The following is a 16,318-nucleotide window of genomic DNA, read 5'->3' as shown; positions in this document are numbered from 1 at the left end:
TATGTTTTTCGCAGGATTTAGAGCAGGGGCTCCCTCGATGCCTCCCGGAGCAGAGGGAGGGAGCCCAGATCCCAGCCCCCCGCCCCCAGACTTCTCTGCTTAGCGCACCTTCCCCACCATCGTGACTGCCAGGAAGATGCGGGACAGAATGCATGAACCCTAAGAGCTAAGCTCAGGGCGCCTTTCCAGCCCACCGAGGCTCTCGGGAGCCTGTTCACAGTTCAGGTTGCAGAGCAGCCTCTGGGTCAACAGCAGCCAGCTCTGCCCTTCTACACACTCTCCCTGCAAAGCGAGGGGAGCACAGCCCTTTGCTTCAGAGTGGTTCTGAACCCCGGGACGGGGGCAAAGCTGGGAAGCCAGAGGAGGGCGGGGGAGAGTGTGGGTCCCCCCGCCCCCATCCTCCCTCTCTCCCTGTTCACTGGGGGACACTAGACAAGTCACAGCCTCTCTTGGCTCTCTTTCCCAACTGGAAATGGAAGGGGACAGAGAAGTTGGCCGGGACGAACCCTAAGTTTCTTCCCACCCCTATCATCCTGTTCCAAGAGGAACTGGCAGAAGACTTGGAAAACTTTGGTGCACAGACGATAATATATAAAGCATGAGGATGAGGAGGTGAGCGGTAATTATTAGAGAAGGGTTTGAAAGGCCTATGGCTCCTCAAGGCCCTGCAAGTCACCTGACATCTGTGTCATCTGGCTGAGGTCTAGAAATGACTCAGTGGCCCAGGAGAATCCCACACATTCAGATGCTATGGCAGGATACGGGGGGGGCGGGGCGGGTGTGAATATTTCTTCAAATTCACGGACATTTCAATTAGGGAATATTTTCCGAGAAATGTGGTTTTGTTTTCTTCGAGGACTCGGAAGATACGCGTGGTTGTCTCAGAGATGCTGTTTTCCTGATTGGACAAGGAGGACTGCTGTTCTGTTCATCAAAAAACCCCTCCAATGGCTTGAGCGCCCCTTGCAGAAAACCACACTTCCCCACTGTCTGTAGAGCATTTCGTAACTTCACCCAGATGAGCGCCTGTCTTAAAGAGTTACGCCTCCCAGAGCGGCAATGTCTGAATCCATTTGGTTTTGCTCCACACACACCTTCTGTAAGATCGAAGGGAAGCTTGGTTTGAGAGGTCAGTCACGGTGATGACTGGCCGTTTGGAAGATTTAGTGCATGTCAGGCACTGAGCGCATGCTTTATCTCGCTCGGTCTCCACAGCCACCTCAGAGGGTAGGGGCTTTTACTCTGTCCATTTTATAAGCGAGAAAACCGAGGCGCCAGGATGGGTCTGCTCAGAGCCCACAGCTGGGATGTCACAGACCCCAGACTCAAACCCAGGCAGCCGTCTCCAGAGCACGACCCTGGACCACCCTGCCTCGCAGTCACCTTGATCCGCAGACAGACCTGGGTTCAAGGGTGAGCTTGGGTGACCTACTTGATTCTGCGTGTTCCTCATGTGGAAAGGAGGGATAACCAGTCCCGCCTCATGGGGCCGTCGTGAGGGTTGAATGTGCTAAGGCTCAGGAAGCACTTAGCACCCAGCACTGGGACGTTCGGGTGCTGAATGAATGGTAGCTCTCGGGAATCGTAGGGGTTGTTGTTGTCATGGCAGCAGACGGTCTGAGCTGTATGGTGGACAGACCGCTTGCTCAGCAAAAGGAACACATACGACCTGTTTATGGGTTGGGGCTCTTGGTCGATGCAACAGAAAATCCCGTGTGAACTGGCTTCAGGATAAGAGGAAATCTGGTGGTTCGAGTTACTGAAAAGTCTTGAGAGGTTCTGGCTTCAGGCACGGATGGATCCAGGAGCTCAGTCAGTAACATGGAGGCTTGGTGTCGCAGCCCTGGGCGCCACATTTTCCATGTTGGCTTCCTTCTTGGAATCCACGTGCTGGCAAGAGATAGCTTCCCAGATCACTAGGCTTTGTCATCCCAGGTTCAAGTCCAGCAGGAAGAGGCATCCTGCCTCCCAGGGGCTCCAGCCAAGTCCAGGGATTGGCTCCAATGGCATCCAGTTGGGACTCATGGTTAATCGCCGTGACCCAGAGAATGCGGGACGCCGATTGGCCAGCCTGAGTCACGTGCTCCACCTGGACTCAGTCGAGGAAAGGTGGTTTGTTCTGTAAAAACCATCTGGAAACTCTTAGCATGAGAACACCAAATGCACTAGAGTTGTGTCCAGCTCTGCTTCCCTCTAGCCGTGTGGCCGTGAGTGGACCACGTGGCCTCTCTCAGTCAGAGAGACTCATGTGGCCAGTGGGGACAGTGGCACATGCCCCGCTTCTTCCCAGAGCTATTGTGAGGAACGGATGGCAGGAAGGACTCCAGAGCATGTGGGTCACTCTGGGGATGCCTGGAGGATTGTTTGGTGCCCTCGGCGTCTGATGGGGTCGACTCTCTGCCTCAGGGGGCACAGCTCAGAGCGGGCACAGCAGCCCCAGGAGGAAGACTGAAGTATGTGTCCTTAGAGAGGGAGGGACAGAGAGGACAGAGCAGCGGGCTGGGCTTCCAGCCTTCCAAGAGGACATGGCCAAGGCTAGGCCACAGGCAGTGACTCTTTGAGGCTGGTGAGAAAGGGGTCACGTGGCCCAGGTAAGCGGGGAGGCTGATGCCTGTGGACTTGACCCAGGAGGGGCAGGGAGGTCCGAGGAGTGGGGACCTGCCCACCGGGCATCTGTGCCTCCAGCCCTGTGGGGCCAAGGCCCCAGACCCTGAGCAGGGCTTCTTTCTAGAGTTCTGCGTCCCAGAGGAAGGGCCAAGGCTTCTCATCTCAGGGCTGGTAGAAGCAACTCTTGCAGTCACTTCTAATAAATAAAAAGTGAGTTCGAGGTGGGAGCAGGAGACAGATAATCTCGTCCACACTCAGGCTCTGATAACTGCAGAGTGACAGCCGCCTGTGTCCCTGGCAAGCAGGAAAGCCCGGGCAGACACTGAACCCCCAGCTGACACCCCCGGCCCTGGATCCCGCCCCAGTAGGGGGCACTGAGCATCGTGGTGCCTCCCGGGCCTGGGTTCCAGAGACAGACGAACCTCACAAACTGACCTCCTTCCATAACTCCCCCGAGACCCGCCGTCCAGGGACTCCTGGTGCCCGCCTAAAACACGTCTCCCTGGGGATAGTGATCTCGTCCGTTTTCTGCCCGCTGCGCGTCCGTTTCTGCTAAAAATACCTCCCTGAGCTCCAAGGGGGACCTTTGTCCTTAGCATTCGAGGATCTAGAGCAAAAAGCACGTGTTCACTTTCTTTTCCCTTTTCTGACCTAAAACACTTACTCATCTTTCCTCTTGGCTTTTGTCTTTCTGGCCAAAAAAAAAAAAAGAAAAAATCCCTTATCTCAGTTTTCCCATGGCCGCCTGCCACTCCTCGGTGGATTCTCCCGTGGGCCCTGCACTCACTGTGCTGGATCACGGTTCTGTTTGCTGCTCCCGGGTGTGCTCAGCGCCCCCACCCCCCGGCCTGGTCCTTTCCAGTCCTAGCAACTGCTGCGGACGGTGGCCTCCGTGAAGGCCCGGGCTCTCCCTGGGCAGAGAGGGCACCGGGGCCCACCAGCCTCCGTGGACGGTTTGCTTCTCTCCTCCCAAGCTCACTGCCTTGCACTTCCATGCTGGGCTCCGTCTGTCCCTCTTCGCCCACTAATACGGCCTCGCGAGATCCCCTCATGACCGATCACAAATGACCCGGCATTTCATTGCCCGTAAAAGTCTGGCGTCATCTGCAAATGTGGAGGTTCTATCAGGTATTTCTTCCCCCGGATCATTATAACGACAGTGACGATGGGACATCCTGGCCCTGAGCTAGGATGACTTTCGTGGCTTGCATTTGTCCATCAGACACGGGGTCATGATGCCCACCTAGGGGTGCGGTGGGGCAGCCAGGCCTTGCTGCAGGCTGGACCATTCCCCGCAGCGGCATCTGTCCAGCGGGCTGGACGTTCTAGCGGCCTTCGGGTAGCGGTTTTCAGAGGCCTCCGCGAAGTCCAGACGGGTGGCATCCTTACCTCCTCTCACTGCTCGGGGACACCGGTTAACCCCCTTTCACTTCCACGGGTCCTGGGCGGCCAGGATGTGGCCAGGACCGTGCCAGGCGGGACTTCCCACCATCCGTGTGCTTTTCTCCGGCATCAGCCGTGGGCTGGGGCGGGCAGATCAGGGCAGCCCCTAAGCCGGCGTGGTCCCCGGAACCCCGCAGCCGCTGGGGATTGTTTAGCTGTATCCCCGCGAATGGGAAATTCTGGTGATCGTGCAGCAATGGCCGCGACCACACTCAGCGATTGCTCTGGGCTCCTCCTCCTCAGACCGCTTTACCCACGTTACCTAATTAAGTCTCCCAGCCTCCCTCCGAAGCAGGCCGGGGCTGCCGGCCCGGATGCCCTCTGGTGCCCGCTGGCTAAATGAGGGTGACCGGGCAGCGGGGGCCAGAGCAGCCCATCTCTGTCCCCGCTCAGAGCAGGAAAGGAGCCCCATGTGGCCCTCCATGCCCCTCGTGGAGTCACCTGGAGATCCCCTACCCTGCTCAGCACTGGCAAGGAAGCAGGGAGGCCGTCTGTGTCCCCTGCCATGCTGGACTGCCACAGGGGGCCCCAGTGCCCAGTGGTGATGCCAGCTGAGAAGCTGGCTTTGCCTATTTCTGGGGGCACCAGCACCCCACTTTTGGTCCCCATGCTCTCTCTTCACATTTTTAACTGCCTCCAACTTTGGGGACCTGGGTCTGCCCCCTCCCCGTTTCTGGGTGCTCGGCTCTCAGCTGCCCTACCCCACAGCCCTGCGTGACCACAAGGCTGTCCTGACCACTGCAGGCCCTTGCTGTGGAGTCGGGACCCTGACACCTTGGCCCTGCCCAGAGGAGCTCGCAGGCCGCCCAGATGGCAGACGGCAGCCCCATCCCCGTTCCTGCCAGCTCCCCGCACCCCACGTGACCCGGCCAGGCTCCCTGCACCCACTTTCGCTCTGGCGCAGATGCTTGAAGGTGGCGCCTGGGACACAGCTAACACTCAGAACATTATCTCTGCAAATAGAGGTGCCCCCTCAGAGGTGCGTGCTGGGGTACAGGCACCGCTCTGCTCCCCAAGGAGCATCCAGCACACACCCAGAGATGGTGGGGAAATGCGGCAGCTCGTGCGTGGGCGCCCACGAGGCTGCCCTTCCCGTCTGTGGCAGGGAGGTGGGAACGGGCCGGAGGTGGCAGCCTGCAGGGCCAGCAGACCTAGGAGACCTGAGCAGCCGGGGCCACCCACCCCGGCCCTTCTCTGGGGCACAGTTCTTGCACTTCTATTACCCTGGGCCTGATTGACCCTCCCCTGCCTGCTGGCCACCCTCGGCGGGGGCAGAGGGGCTCCATGACGGGCCTCTCCGCTGGTGGGGAAAGCAGTCCCACTCGGGCCTTTACGCAGAGCACAGGAGAGGGGCCGGGCTGCCCAGGGCGGCTGGGGCCGCGGGCCAGGGGACATTCCCCTGCCTTGCGGCCTGGTGACACCACAGCCCGAGCCGCCTGGCATCATCCTTTATTCATCTCCTGATAGATCTCGCCCTTCCCCCCGCCACCTTTGCACCCTGTTTTATGGCCACTTCCCGTCGTTTGTGAAGCGCCCACGCCCAGGGGAGGCACCGCCTCCGAAGATCAGACGAGCGGGGCTTCCGGAATCTGCAGACACGGTGCTAATGTGACAAATCCAATAATAGGATGGGCTCGTGGTGCGAGCCGCGCCGATTTATGCTCCGTCCCCTCCTCCCGGCTGGCGGTGTGCAGGCCTGGCCCCCGGGCCCCCGGCGGCAAGTGGGGAGGTGTGTGGCACTATTACATGCCATTATGACTTTGCGGGTAATGTATACATTTTCACTATCACACGGCCTCCCTCCTCCATTTTTCATGAGAACTGGCACGAGATTAATGACCGAGCCACAGAAGAAACGGAACACCAGCCGCTCTGATTTATTGACCACTTAGCGTTGATGAAGCTGCAAACAAGAGTCAAACAGATGTTGCAGCTGCATTTTTCTTTATCAAAACCAACAGCTTTTTGCATTTTAACCACTTCGTGCTCCGCCGTCCTGCTTACGCCACAGAAAGGGGTGCTGGCTCTGGGCCTCCTTCTTCCCGGGGGAGGTGGAGCAGTCCAGGCCAGGGCCGCGGGGCCCCCAACATCCAGCTGCCCAGCGTACATCCCTGGTGGTGGCCAAGAGGAGAATGTGAGATCCCCTAGACTCGCTCTGGGAGACTTGTGTCCCCGCTGAGGGTGTCCGGTGTAAAGCGCACGGCTGCACCTTCAGCCACTCCCGGGGCCTGTCGTGTGAACCTTGGGGCAGGCTCGGCCTCCGCCTGCAAACTGGGGGCCTCCGCCTGCAAAGTAGAGGCCTCCGCCACTAACTGGGGGCCTCCGCCACTAACTGGTCACAGATCACTGAACATCCACTTAAATCGGCGAGATCAGTGGCCTCACACGTGAGTGTCGGCCATGGTCAGGCCCATCCTGAGCCCCTTACCTGCCCTACCCCTCTCCCACCAAGGTCAAGGCCAGTCGTACGTCTCCCCCATCCTAAAGAGCAGCCGCTAAGACTGGGCCAAATCAAGCACTTGCCCACCGCGGAACACCCAGCCCTGAACCCTACCCCTCCCCTTCTGAAGCCAGAAGCCTCAGGAGCTGTGGGATCTCTCTCCAGGTCACAGTCAGAGCTCTCCAGGGAAAGCTTGGCACCGCAGTCCACCCGCCCACCCACGGCTGCCACCAGCCCGGGCCCCGCGTCTCTCCACTGTGCCTCTTTGTCTGTTTCTTTCCCTCTCTCCTTCCTCCTCCCTTCCTCTGCCTCTCCCTCCTGCCCTCAGCCCTGGGCTGAGATGCAGCCCTCCAGGCCTGGGTTCTGCCCAGTGGGGCAGAGAATGGTTCTCCCTGGCAGGGGGTTCTGCCGGAAAAGCCTGTGGGAGCATCAGAGACCCCACAACACCCTGCCCTTCCTACCTGCTGCTGTCCTGGGCTGCTGGGCTCAGCTCGCCCCAGGCGAGAGGGTCTGAAATCCGTGGTGTTCATGGTAGGATTAATTTGGTGGATCACAGATGCCTCTGTTGGCACCCCCGGCCACCCCCTCTGCAGCTCACCCCTGCCACCGAACACCCGCCCGCACAGTAGCTGCCGCCGTCACGGGGGAGCGGAGCAGGTGACAATTTCTTGTTCCAAGCAGTCCCCATGCCTCAACCTCCCACCAGTTGCTCATCTCCACCTGCCTCTCCCCCCATCTTCACATGCTCAGCCCCGGAGACGGGAGGCTGCCCTGGTCCCCAGGTCTGCCCACGGGGACCCTTGCATCCTGGGATACCCATGTCAGGAAGCACAAGCTTGCATTAGAAGGGGAGATAGAGTCCCCCACCCTGGCCTCTCCCTCAGCCCCTGTCCTTCTAAAAGGGAGCGCCACCCAGTGAGGGAAGAACATGGCCATAGCTACCGGGGAAGGGGAGCTTTTCGTGGGCAGCGCCCCCAGTCAGGGCGGGGCCTTCCTCGGAAACCCAGTGGTCAGCTCACAGTGACTCAAATGCCGGGGGAGCCTCGGGCCAGGCCGGGGATGGGGCCCAGAGGCCGGGGGGCCATTCTCGGGCATCCGAAGCCCCACTGCCCAGAGCCCCAGGGCCCTGGTGAGGGCCCCTGTCTTCCTACAACTGCTGAAGTTGTTTCCTTTGGCTTTGAACTCCATCGGCGGTTCCCAAACTGTGTTCCAGAGAATACCAGGGTCTCGAGAAGTGCTCAGGTTCATGGTCAAATAAGCTCGGAAAGCCTGCCCGTACAACCCCCATGGAGAGATCCTCCTGTGCAGGGCACTATCAAGGCTCTGACAAGTCCTGCAGGGGAGGAGCCGGTTTAACTGTGGCCGAGTATTCGCTCTGACGCGCATTCGTAGCCTCCCCTGTGTCTTTGGACACAAGGGCCCTCGACTTGTTCTCTCTGCTCTCGTTTGTTCCTGAGGATCAGGTGGAAGGCGCCTTCTGGAAATGGTATCTTAGGAGATGACTAACTGGTCCTCCTGGGAGGTGATCTTGTAGCATCTTCGGCCAATGGGTCCCCTGCCCGACAGTCCTGAACTAGGTTGATTCTCAGACCCAAACCTCTCATGTCCAGATAAAAAGCAATTAAGGGACTGGCCGAGCCTCCCGTGGAGGGGTCGAGAGTGGACACCTCCTCCTCCTCGAATGCCACTCCTCTCATCCTCTCAAGTCCATCTGTCCCTCAGGACACACCTGGAGAGGTGTCTGAGGATGGCTTGGGAACTGAGTCACCAGGAAGGAGACAGCTGCCTCCACGCCACCCGCCCCCAGCCGAGGTCAGTGTCCTGGGCAGGCTGGTTGGCCTGTGCCCTGGGGCCGCTCAGCTGTCACCCCACCCTCAGCACTTGGCAGGTGGGACAGAGCCCTGGCTGGGGCCAGCCTGCTCTGGGAGGCCCGCCCTGAGCAAGACGGAGCCCATCATCAGAGCATACGCTCTGGGTGGGAAAATGGGCCGATTCAAGCAGGAGTTGCTCAGAAGTGAGAGATGGTGATGAACGCTATCCGGAAATCAGGGGGGCTGCGCAGAGCAGGGCCTGAGCGGGGGCAGGGAGGCCGTGTCTGGGGGGCGCTGCGTAAGGTGCCTGTGAGGAGGTGGCACTAAGACTCACGGTGCATGGAGCACATCGGTCAGAGAGAACGAGGCTGGATTCGCTGATCGGCCTAATTCAGAGACCGCGGCAGATTTGGGGGTGGGGTGGCGGGAGCGAGCCGAGCCTAGGGGTGCGTGAGCGGCTGGAGACAAAGACAGATGGCGGGGCCCCGTAAGCACATCGGGAGTGTGGGAGCCATCGCCGGAATGACAGGATCACGCCTGCTGGTGTCGGGAGGGTGGGCAGGGAGGGAGGCAGGGAAGAGAGACCCAGGCGGAGGGTCCACGTGACAGGAGCTGGGGCTCAGGGTCGGTGTTCTCAGGGGTGCGGGGCACAGTGGGCGCGGCAGGCGGGCGTGGGAGGGAGAACCGACAGCCGAGGGTGAAGGACCCGGTGCGGAGGGAGAAGGAGAGAGAAGCAGAGAGCGTGACTCCCGCGTTTTGACCTGGACGCCTGCGGTGGCGGGAGGCGGCGAGATTTCTCATCGCGGGGAGCCCGGGGCATTCCTGAGGCCCCAGCAGGAGCGGGGCCGTGGGGCAGGTGAGCCTGGAGCAGAGCAGACAGGTGGGGCTGGCGAGAGCGCGCTAGGAATCCTGGGAACGCGGGGGTGGGGCTTAAGGCCGGGAGGCTGGATGAGGGCGCCAGGGGGTGACTGACCCGGACGAAGACCCAGCTCCAGGCGGCGGGAGGGAGGGGGGTCTACGCACGGTCAGAGGGAAGCCGGACACACCGGCCGCTCGCGCGCATGCGCATGTGTGAGTTGTGAGTGCGCGAACTGCCTGCTGGAGGCGTTAACTCCGGTCGTTCTCTCAGGAAAGATACCTGTTTGGCTGGGTTTGGGGTTTGGCGGCAGTTGGAAGAGCGGTCGTCGGTCTGTCTGCGTGGGACTTCGCGCCTCTCAAAGGCCCCAGCGCAGGTCCCTGTGTCCGGCTGGTGAGAAAGGCAGGGCACTTTATCCACTTACAGATGAGGAGCTTGAGGCACCAAAAGGAAAGGATGGGACCTCCGAGTCCCCAGCTGTTTCCAGAAGGTTCTGGAACCTCTTCGAGACTTTGCGTTATCCTCGGCTTTCCCCTCCGCAGCCCCAGCCCACCCCACTGGGCTCCCTCCCCCAGGACTTGAATACAGGCCGGGCCTCCTGGACTTTTGGGGTTCACCTTCGAAGGTCATGCTCGCTTTGGGTGGACAGCTTCTAGCATCTTCACAGAAATTCCATAGCACAGGGAGGCGCCGATGGACAAGCTCTTCTCCGCCCCCCACCCTCGAGGCCTGCTCTGTGTGGGGAACCCCAGGGAAGACGAGGCGAACTGGCTCGACCGCCAATCAGAGCGGAGACAAGGGTGTCCTGGCCATGTCCCCCAAGCCAGGCACACTCGGTAGGGACCTGATGTGATGAGCTTTCTGTGAAACCGATACATGGAGACTCTCCAGCTAATATATTTTTCTGCCAAAAACACCCAATAAAATGTACAACTAATGAATAAAATCACATTGCCAAAAAGCAATGTGTGCCCCAAATTTCCAAAAATACTTCAATCACTGTGTCTTAAAACCAGCCCTGAGCCAGGAAGTCAGTACTTAAAATGCAACCGGGTACTTTTAGCTACGAGAACTTCAGGCCCCAGGCTGGATTCTGGGATTAGGATAGAAACCTTGACACTGCCTGATCTTGCAGTTCCTAATCCCAAACCCACAGGGGGCTGGGACGTCCTCCTAATTGTATCAAGGCCTCCATGAGAAGCATGAGGCCCGGGGTGAGCTTCGGGAAGGGTCCTACGTGTTGGGCACATTCCCTGATTCAAAAGGATCCAGAACCCCAAGTCACTCGTTACAGATGTGCAGTCTCTTGACCTCTGGATCTGCGAATGCCTGGCAGGTGGCGTTGATGTGCCCTGGGGCATTTTTCAGGGCTGGGAGTGAAGTATCCATAGCCTCATGAATTCTCAGAGACCTTAGACTCAGAAAAGGTTAGGAACCAGTCTTGCCTCTTAGCCTCCTGAGAATGCCTCATGGTCAGAAAGGCTGCTTGCCCTTCGCTGATCCCAAAGTCAGCTGCACACAAGCCTGGGAAGGGAGAGGCTGAGAGGTCCAGGGTCAGCCTGCCTCAGGGCTACAAACGTGAAATGAGCAGTGGTCATTGCCGGGTGCTGTGCTAGGTCCGGGGCATTGTCCCCGTGGTTGAGGAGGTACAGGAGGCGTACAAACTAGCAGGACACAAACCCGATATCCATCCCGCTGTGCTAGAGGTACGGAGGACGAGGCATCAGGGAGCACTTCCTGGAGGAGGAGGTGAGCCTTGTGCTTGTCATCAAAGAATAGGTGGACGCTGGTCGTGCAGAAGTGGAGCCGGGCCCTGAAGGAAGGGGGCGGAGTTTCCTGACACTGGAGGATTCTGGGGGCTCTCGTGCAGGAACCCTTGGTTCGGGGGTCTCAGTGTGTGGCGAAGGTGGCCTTCTGCTCCCCAAGCCCCTGCCTGTCCTCCTTCCCCTGTGGTCTCCCACGGCCCGTGCTAGGCGCTCGGTGGGGCTGCGGGGCAGGAAGCTGCAGGCTTCCATCTCCCAGGCTTCTGACATCCCAGCGCCCTCCTGCGGGGCTCAGCTCCTGCTCCGGGGGCTGGGATCAGAGGAAGCCCTGGGTGGCCTACTGGCCCCTACAGCTCTTTGATCCTTAGCCTGTCTTGCTCAGCAGCTGGTGCTGTCACCTGGCCAGGCACAGGCTCAAGCGGGAGCCCTCCCAGCGCAGACACAGGCCTAGAGGACGCACACGGGGCAGGACGCAGGTGCACCACTCCAGATCTCCTGGGCCACCCCATCCATGCGATGAGCAGAGCAGGTCTACTGTCCACCTGCCTCTCGAGCGTACAGCAAGAATGGAGTGAAGTACGAGGCAGGAAAGCACTTAGACCAAGTGAAAAGGCCGCTGGCTGTCTTGGCAGGACCTGCATTTGGAGTCAGAACCCTGGCTTCCAGCCCAGGTTCTGTCCCTCCCCAGGCACACAGCCCTGGGCCAGTCACGATTCCTCTGGGCTTCCGTCTCCTCATTGTGGACAGAGGCACCAAATACAATAATGGCTGAAAGTGCTTTGGAAGAATGCGGTGCCCGCGGATGTCAGGGATTATCATCATTATTAAGGAGCGTGATTACGGCCATCCAGAAAAGCCGCCATTAACGCGAAGGCTCCTGGTCGTGTTGATTTAATTTCCTGGTTAACTGAGCGTTGGCGAGAAAAAAAAAATGCTATGTTTCAACCCTTATTGAAAATCTTTTTAAATTATGCCAGTCGACGTTCTTGCATTGGTCACGTGTCGTCTTGAGTCTATTTATTAACGCATTGATTGATTCACACACTCATTTATTATTCTTGCTCTGTCTGACCATGTCCCAAAAGGTGACTGAAGCCGCATCCTCCTCCGTGTCCGGGGTCCCCAGGCCCAGCAGGACTCGTGGTCGGTATCAGGCAGGAAGAGCAGGACAGACAATCTGGGAAAAGAGCATGGGAAGGGGCGTTCCAAGTGGCTTTTTTCAGTTTCCTGCAGCATCTTGATATGCTGTCATACGTTTCCTTACGGTTTAAGAAATACCTTCTGATTGGTGTAGAAGGTTCTGGGTTTATTCGGATGCATTCTGAAGTGACACGATTGCTTTTTAACAAACGTGTCAAGCCCCATGTGCCCGCCTCCCCCCGCAAAAAAATGGCCTTGCCTTCTGGAGGGCCACAGAAAGCCACAGGGCTGTGTGCTCCTTCCTGTGAAGCTGCCACCCACCCCCACAGAAGCCCCTTGGCCATGTTGGTGTCAGAGCTGGTGGGGGGCAGAAAGGGACAGAGGGCACTTGGAATCGAGTCTGATGGGAAGAGGCCAACTCGTTTCCATAGAAGCCTTTAGGGCCAGTCTGTGCCGCCGAGGTCTCCGCCTGGCGAGTCCTTCTCATGCTTAAGCCGCAGTGAGGTTTGCAAGGAGGTCATGGGCGACAGCGCCTCCTGGGTGAGGTTTGGAAGGACCGTGCCATGCGGGTGGGGCTGTCTGCGCGAGAGAAGACCGCGGGCTGAAGGGCAGAGGGACGTCCACTTAGAAACGGGGTGCCCGACCCCCTGGGAACTCCACTTCCCCTTGGAAAGAAGGGGTGGTGATGCCTGTGTGGGGACATTCACGGAGCTGCGAGGACAAACGTGTAAAGTGCGGGGCCAGCCCGACGCTCCCGGGCAGGCATTGGCTCAAGGTCCAGGACGTGGGGTTAGAGACGCGTCTGCCGCGTGTGTGGTCCTTCGTGTGTCGACCAGGGCACCTTGGGCAGTGTCTGGAGACATTTCCAGCTGTCGCAGCCGGAGGTTGGGTTTGCTGGCGTCTAGCGGGTGGAGCCCGGCGACGGTGTACGGGACGGTCCCCACGGCAGGGGACCATCTGGCTCCACGAGGCTGAGGAAGCTGGGTGGGGGCCCCTTGGCCTGTCTGCACCTGCTGGGGGGCAACCCCAGACGGGCTCCGTGCCTCCCTCATGCTGCCAGTCTCTGTCTCTCCCCGCAGAACCCCGACATCGTCCTGGTGCACTATCTCAACGTCCCGGCCATCGAGGACTGTGGCAAACCCTGCGGGCCCATCCTCTGCTCCATCAACACCGACAAGAAGGAGTGGGCCAAGTGGACGAAAGAGGAGCTCATCGGGCAGCTGAAACCCATGTGTGAGTAGCTCGGCCGCCCGGCCCCGCGGTGCTGCACGGAGGCCCAGGCCCGCGTCGTCCATGTGGGGCCGGGAGGGCCTCCATGGCCTCAGGGATGCGGCTGTGGGAGCCCCGCTCCACTCGGATGACGGTGACACCATGAGCTTAGCTTTTATAAGGACCACTGCCATCCCACTTTTACGTGATCCTCATGAGCTCCCTCCCTGACAGCCAGGGCACAGAATGTCAGGCCCACGTTACGAAGAGAAAAGTCGGGTTCAGAGGCACGAAGCAACATCAGGGAGGAGGAGAGAGCCAGCGGTGCCGGGGTCGGCTGTCTCGTGGGCCGCAGACCGGGGGGCGAGGGTGGTCCAGGGAGGGAAAAGCCCGTGGGGCTGAGGAGGGGCTGGCCGGCGCTGGCCTGCCTCGGCTCCTGGAGCGGGCGGCACACAGATGATGGTAATCGAGCTGGATTTCATTTTGTCAGCGAAGAGATGCTTTCTGAAGCATCTGTCAGGTGCAAATCACTGAATACACACCACCCAGTGAGTCCAGAAAGCCGGGCTTCGGCTGGTGCCTGGTTTCCATGGGCTGTGGCTCCCAGCTGCCTCTGGGGGTTCGCGGTGGCCTCTGTGGCCACCTGGACAGCTGACTCAGGAAGAACAGACGTGGATCTGCCAGACCCATGAAGAGTATGAGAGCTGACCAGTGCCGGATACAAGGCCTGGGGGTTTCTGAACACTGATCTCAAGCTCGGGACAAAGACCTGTCATCAGACAGGACCTCAGAGAGCGGTCAGCAGCTCCCTCGGAACCCGTCCACCCTTGGAAGCCGGGCTGCGTGGAGGAAGCCACTGGGCACCACATACAGGGAGCGACTGAAATGTCCTTTCCTGGGGGCAGTGAGTGTCCCATCGCTGGGCGTGCCCAAGCTGCGGCCAGGTGGTACCTGCAATGACCAGCTAATCCTGAGAGTTCCTCGGTGCTCAGATAGGGGGATCCCCCCTCCAGCCTCAAGGTTGGGGGTAGGGGTCAGGAGGGACACAGGAGCGTGTGGGGGAACAGGCTCCCAGTAGGCCAACACCCCAGCCGGCCCAGGGATGGACCCCAAGACAGAGGTCACTCCCATGCCACCTTCCTGAGCCAAGTGCCCACAGGGAGGCTCTGCCTGCTGCTGCTGCTGCTGCCGCCACCAAGAACCCAGAACCAGGCAGACCAGGGGCCTCCTGGGCTCAGGCTGTGTCCAGCAGGACCCCCCTAAGTGCCCTTCTGACATAGCCTTCCTGTTAAACCACCCACACCCCAGGATGGAGCATGCTCCCCATCTCCGTCTGCTCACCCCAACTCATCCCTCCGTCTCAGCCATAGGCCCTGCCCGGCTACCCAGCCGGGCTCCACTCCCAGCCCCTAGGCCTCCTCAAGACCACAGGGGGACACCAGACTGAAGCCAGCTTCCCACCCGTAACCAGAAGGGGCTACACGAGCCTCCTCAAACTCGGCAGAGCACCCAGAAGTGTGGGAGACAGTAGAGCCGATCCCCACAAACCCTTCCTATTCTCCGCCATTCCTCGTGGGCGTCGGTAAATGTTTGTGGAACGGCCGAGTGGGACGTGACTGGACCCAGCTTTGGTCCACTCCCCGCAGGGGCCTGAGCAAGGAACCAAGGCCCCAGCGTCCAGGCCCTGGGGGCCAGGCTGCTCGGTGGCACCCCCCCCCCGCCCCCACTCCCAAGACCAGGCCAGGACCGTAGAGTCAGAGCTGGGAGCCAGGATGGGGCACGCGTCCCGCTTCTGTGACTGACCCTCCACTGCGTAACCTCGGGCAAGTCGCCCACCCTCTCTGCACCCCAATTTCGCTTCTGTAAAATGAGAGAAAGAACCCAGCTGGGCCTTGGAACTTGGTTCCCTTGCCCATGCAGAGGGAGACTTCCTGCCTGACTCAGGCAGGCTCCCGCAGGGGGAGGGGACTTTTCCAGGACGGGGCCACTGCTGAGGGTCGGGGGGCATTGTGAGGAGGGAGAGGCGATGGGGAGAACCCAGCAGCAGCAGGCGGAGCCTCCCTGCGGGCACTTGGCTCAGGAGGGTGGCACGGGAGTGACCTCTGTCTTGGGGTCCATCCCTGAGAGAGAACCAACAGCATCCAGCCAGCTCGGCTGGGCCCAGCTCGACTCTGGGCCTCTGCAGACCGAGGTCCAAGGGGCTGAGGCCACTGTGTCGTCCCATTTCCTGGGAAGTTCCCGGAGACCGCCTTAGCTGGAGATTAGCCAAGGGGACCACCAAGGGCAGAGATGCCCTTTGGGGTGGCCGCCACTGTCAGACACCTCTGGCCTGGACCCTCCTAAACCCCTCCCGACGCGCACGCGGGGAGCCCTTTCCCTGAAGCCACCGTCGCCGTCGCCGTCCGGCCCTGCCCCATCCCGCTCTTCCTTTGACCCCCGTCCTTTTCCTGTCCCCACCGCCTCTCCCTCCTCACAGTGCCCCCCACACCGACCCTCAGCAGTGGCCCCGTCCTGGAAAAGGCCCCCTCCCCCTGCGGGAGCCTGCCTGAGTCAGGCGGGAAGTCCCCCTCTGCATGGGCAAGGGGACCGAGTTCCAAGAACTCCGGGGGGGTGGAAACTGGACCTGGGATGCGCATCTGCGGGGCACTGAACGCCCGTTCAAAAGTCCGCAGTGCATCCAGAAAATTATGTAAAACTACAACAAGCTTCCCAGAAATCTAATGATTCTGTGCTCTCCGGTGTCAGGAGCGGGAGCAGAGCAGCGAGCAGTGGCTCAGAGTGTGCGTGCGTGTGTGCACGTGTGTGCACGTGTGTGCACCCATGTTTGTGTACATGGGTGTGTGTGCATCTGTGTGCGTGCACGGTGTGTGCGTGCGTACGTAATGTCGATGTTGTGTGTGTGTGTGCATCTGCGTGTGTGTGTGTCGCGTGTGTGTGTCGCGCGTGTGCGTCTATGTGCATGCAAAGGTGTGTGCACATGTGTGTGTTGTCGCGTGTATTATTGCATCTATGCGTGCATGGGTGTGTCGCGTGTGTGCATGCAGGTGTG

General features: G+C 59.9%; 1 protein-coding gene across 15 annotated transcripts in view; it reads left to right on the top strand.

The window, feature by feature from the left end:
- The window catches only part of CAMTA1 (calmodulin binding transcription activator 1), a 784,924-nt gene that overhangs the window by 664,066 nt on the left and 104,540 nt on the right, over positions 1-16,318 (top strand). For all 15 annotated transcript variants that reach the window (XM_039842316.1, XM_039842302.1, XM_039842305.1 and 12 more), the window contains one exon: positions 13,140-13,293. In XM_039842316.1, coding sequence (XP_039698250.1) covers positions 13,140-13,293 — 154 coding nt within the window. The remainder of the gene's footprint in view (positions 1-13,139; positions 13,294-16,318) is intronic.

Source organism: Pteropus medius, unplaced genomic scaffold (genome assembly GCF_902729225.1).
Source record: "Pteropus medius unplaced genomic scaffold, Ma_sr-lr_union100, whole genome shotgun sequence".
NCBI classification, from domain to species: domain Eukaryota; kingdom Metazoa; phylum Chordata; class Mammalia; order Chiroptera; family Pteropodidae; genus Pteropus; species Pteropus medius.
Note: the sequence above shows the minus strand (reverse complement) of the source record. Positions and strands in the feature narration are given on the sequence as shown.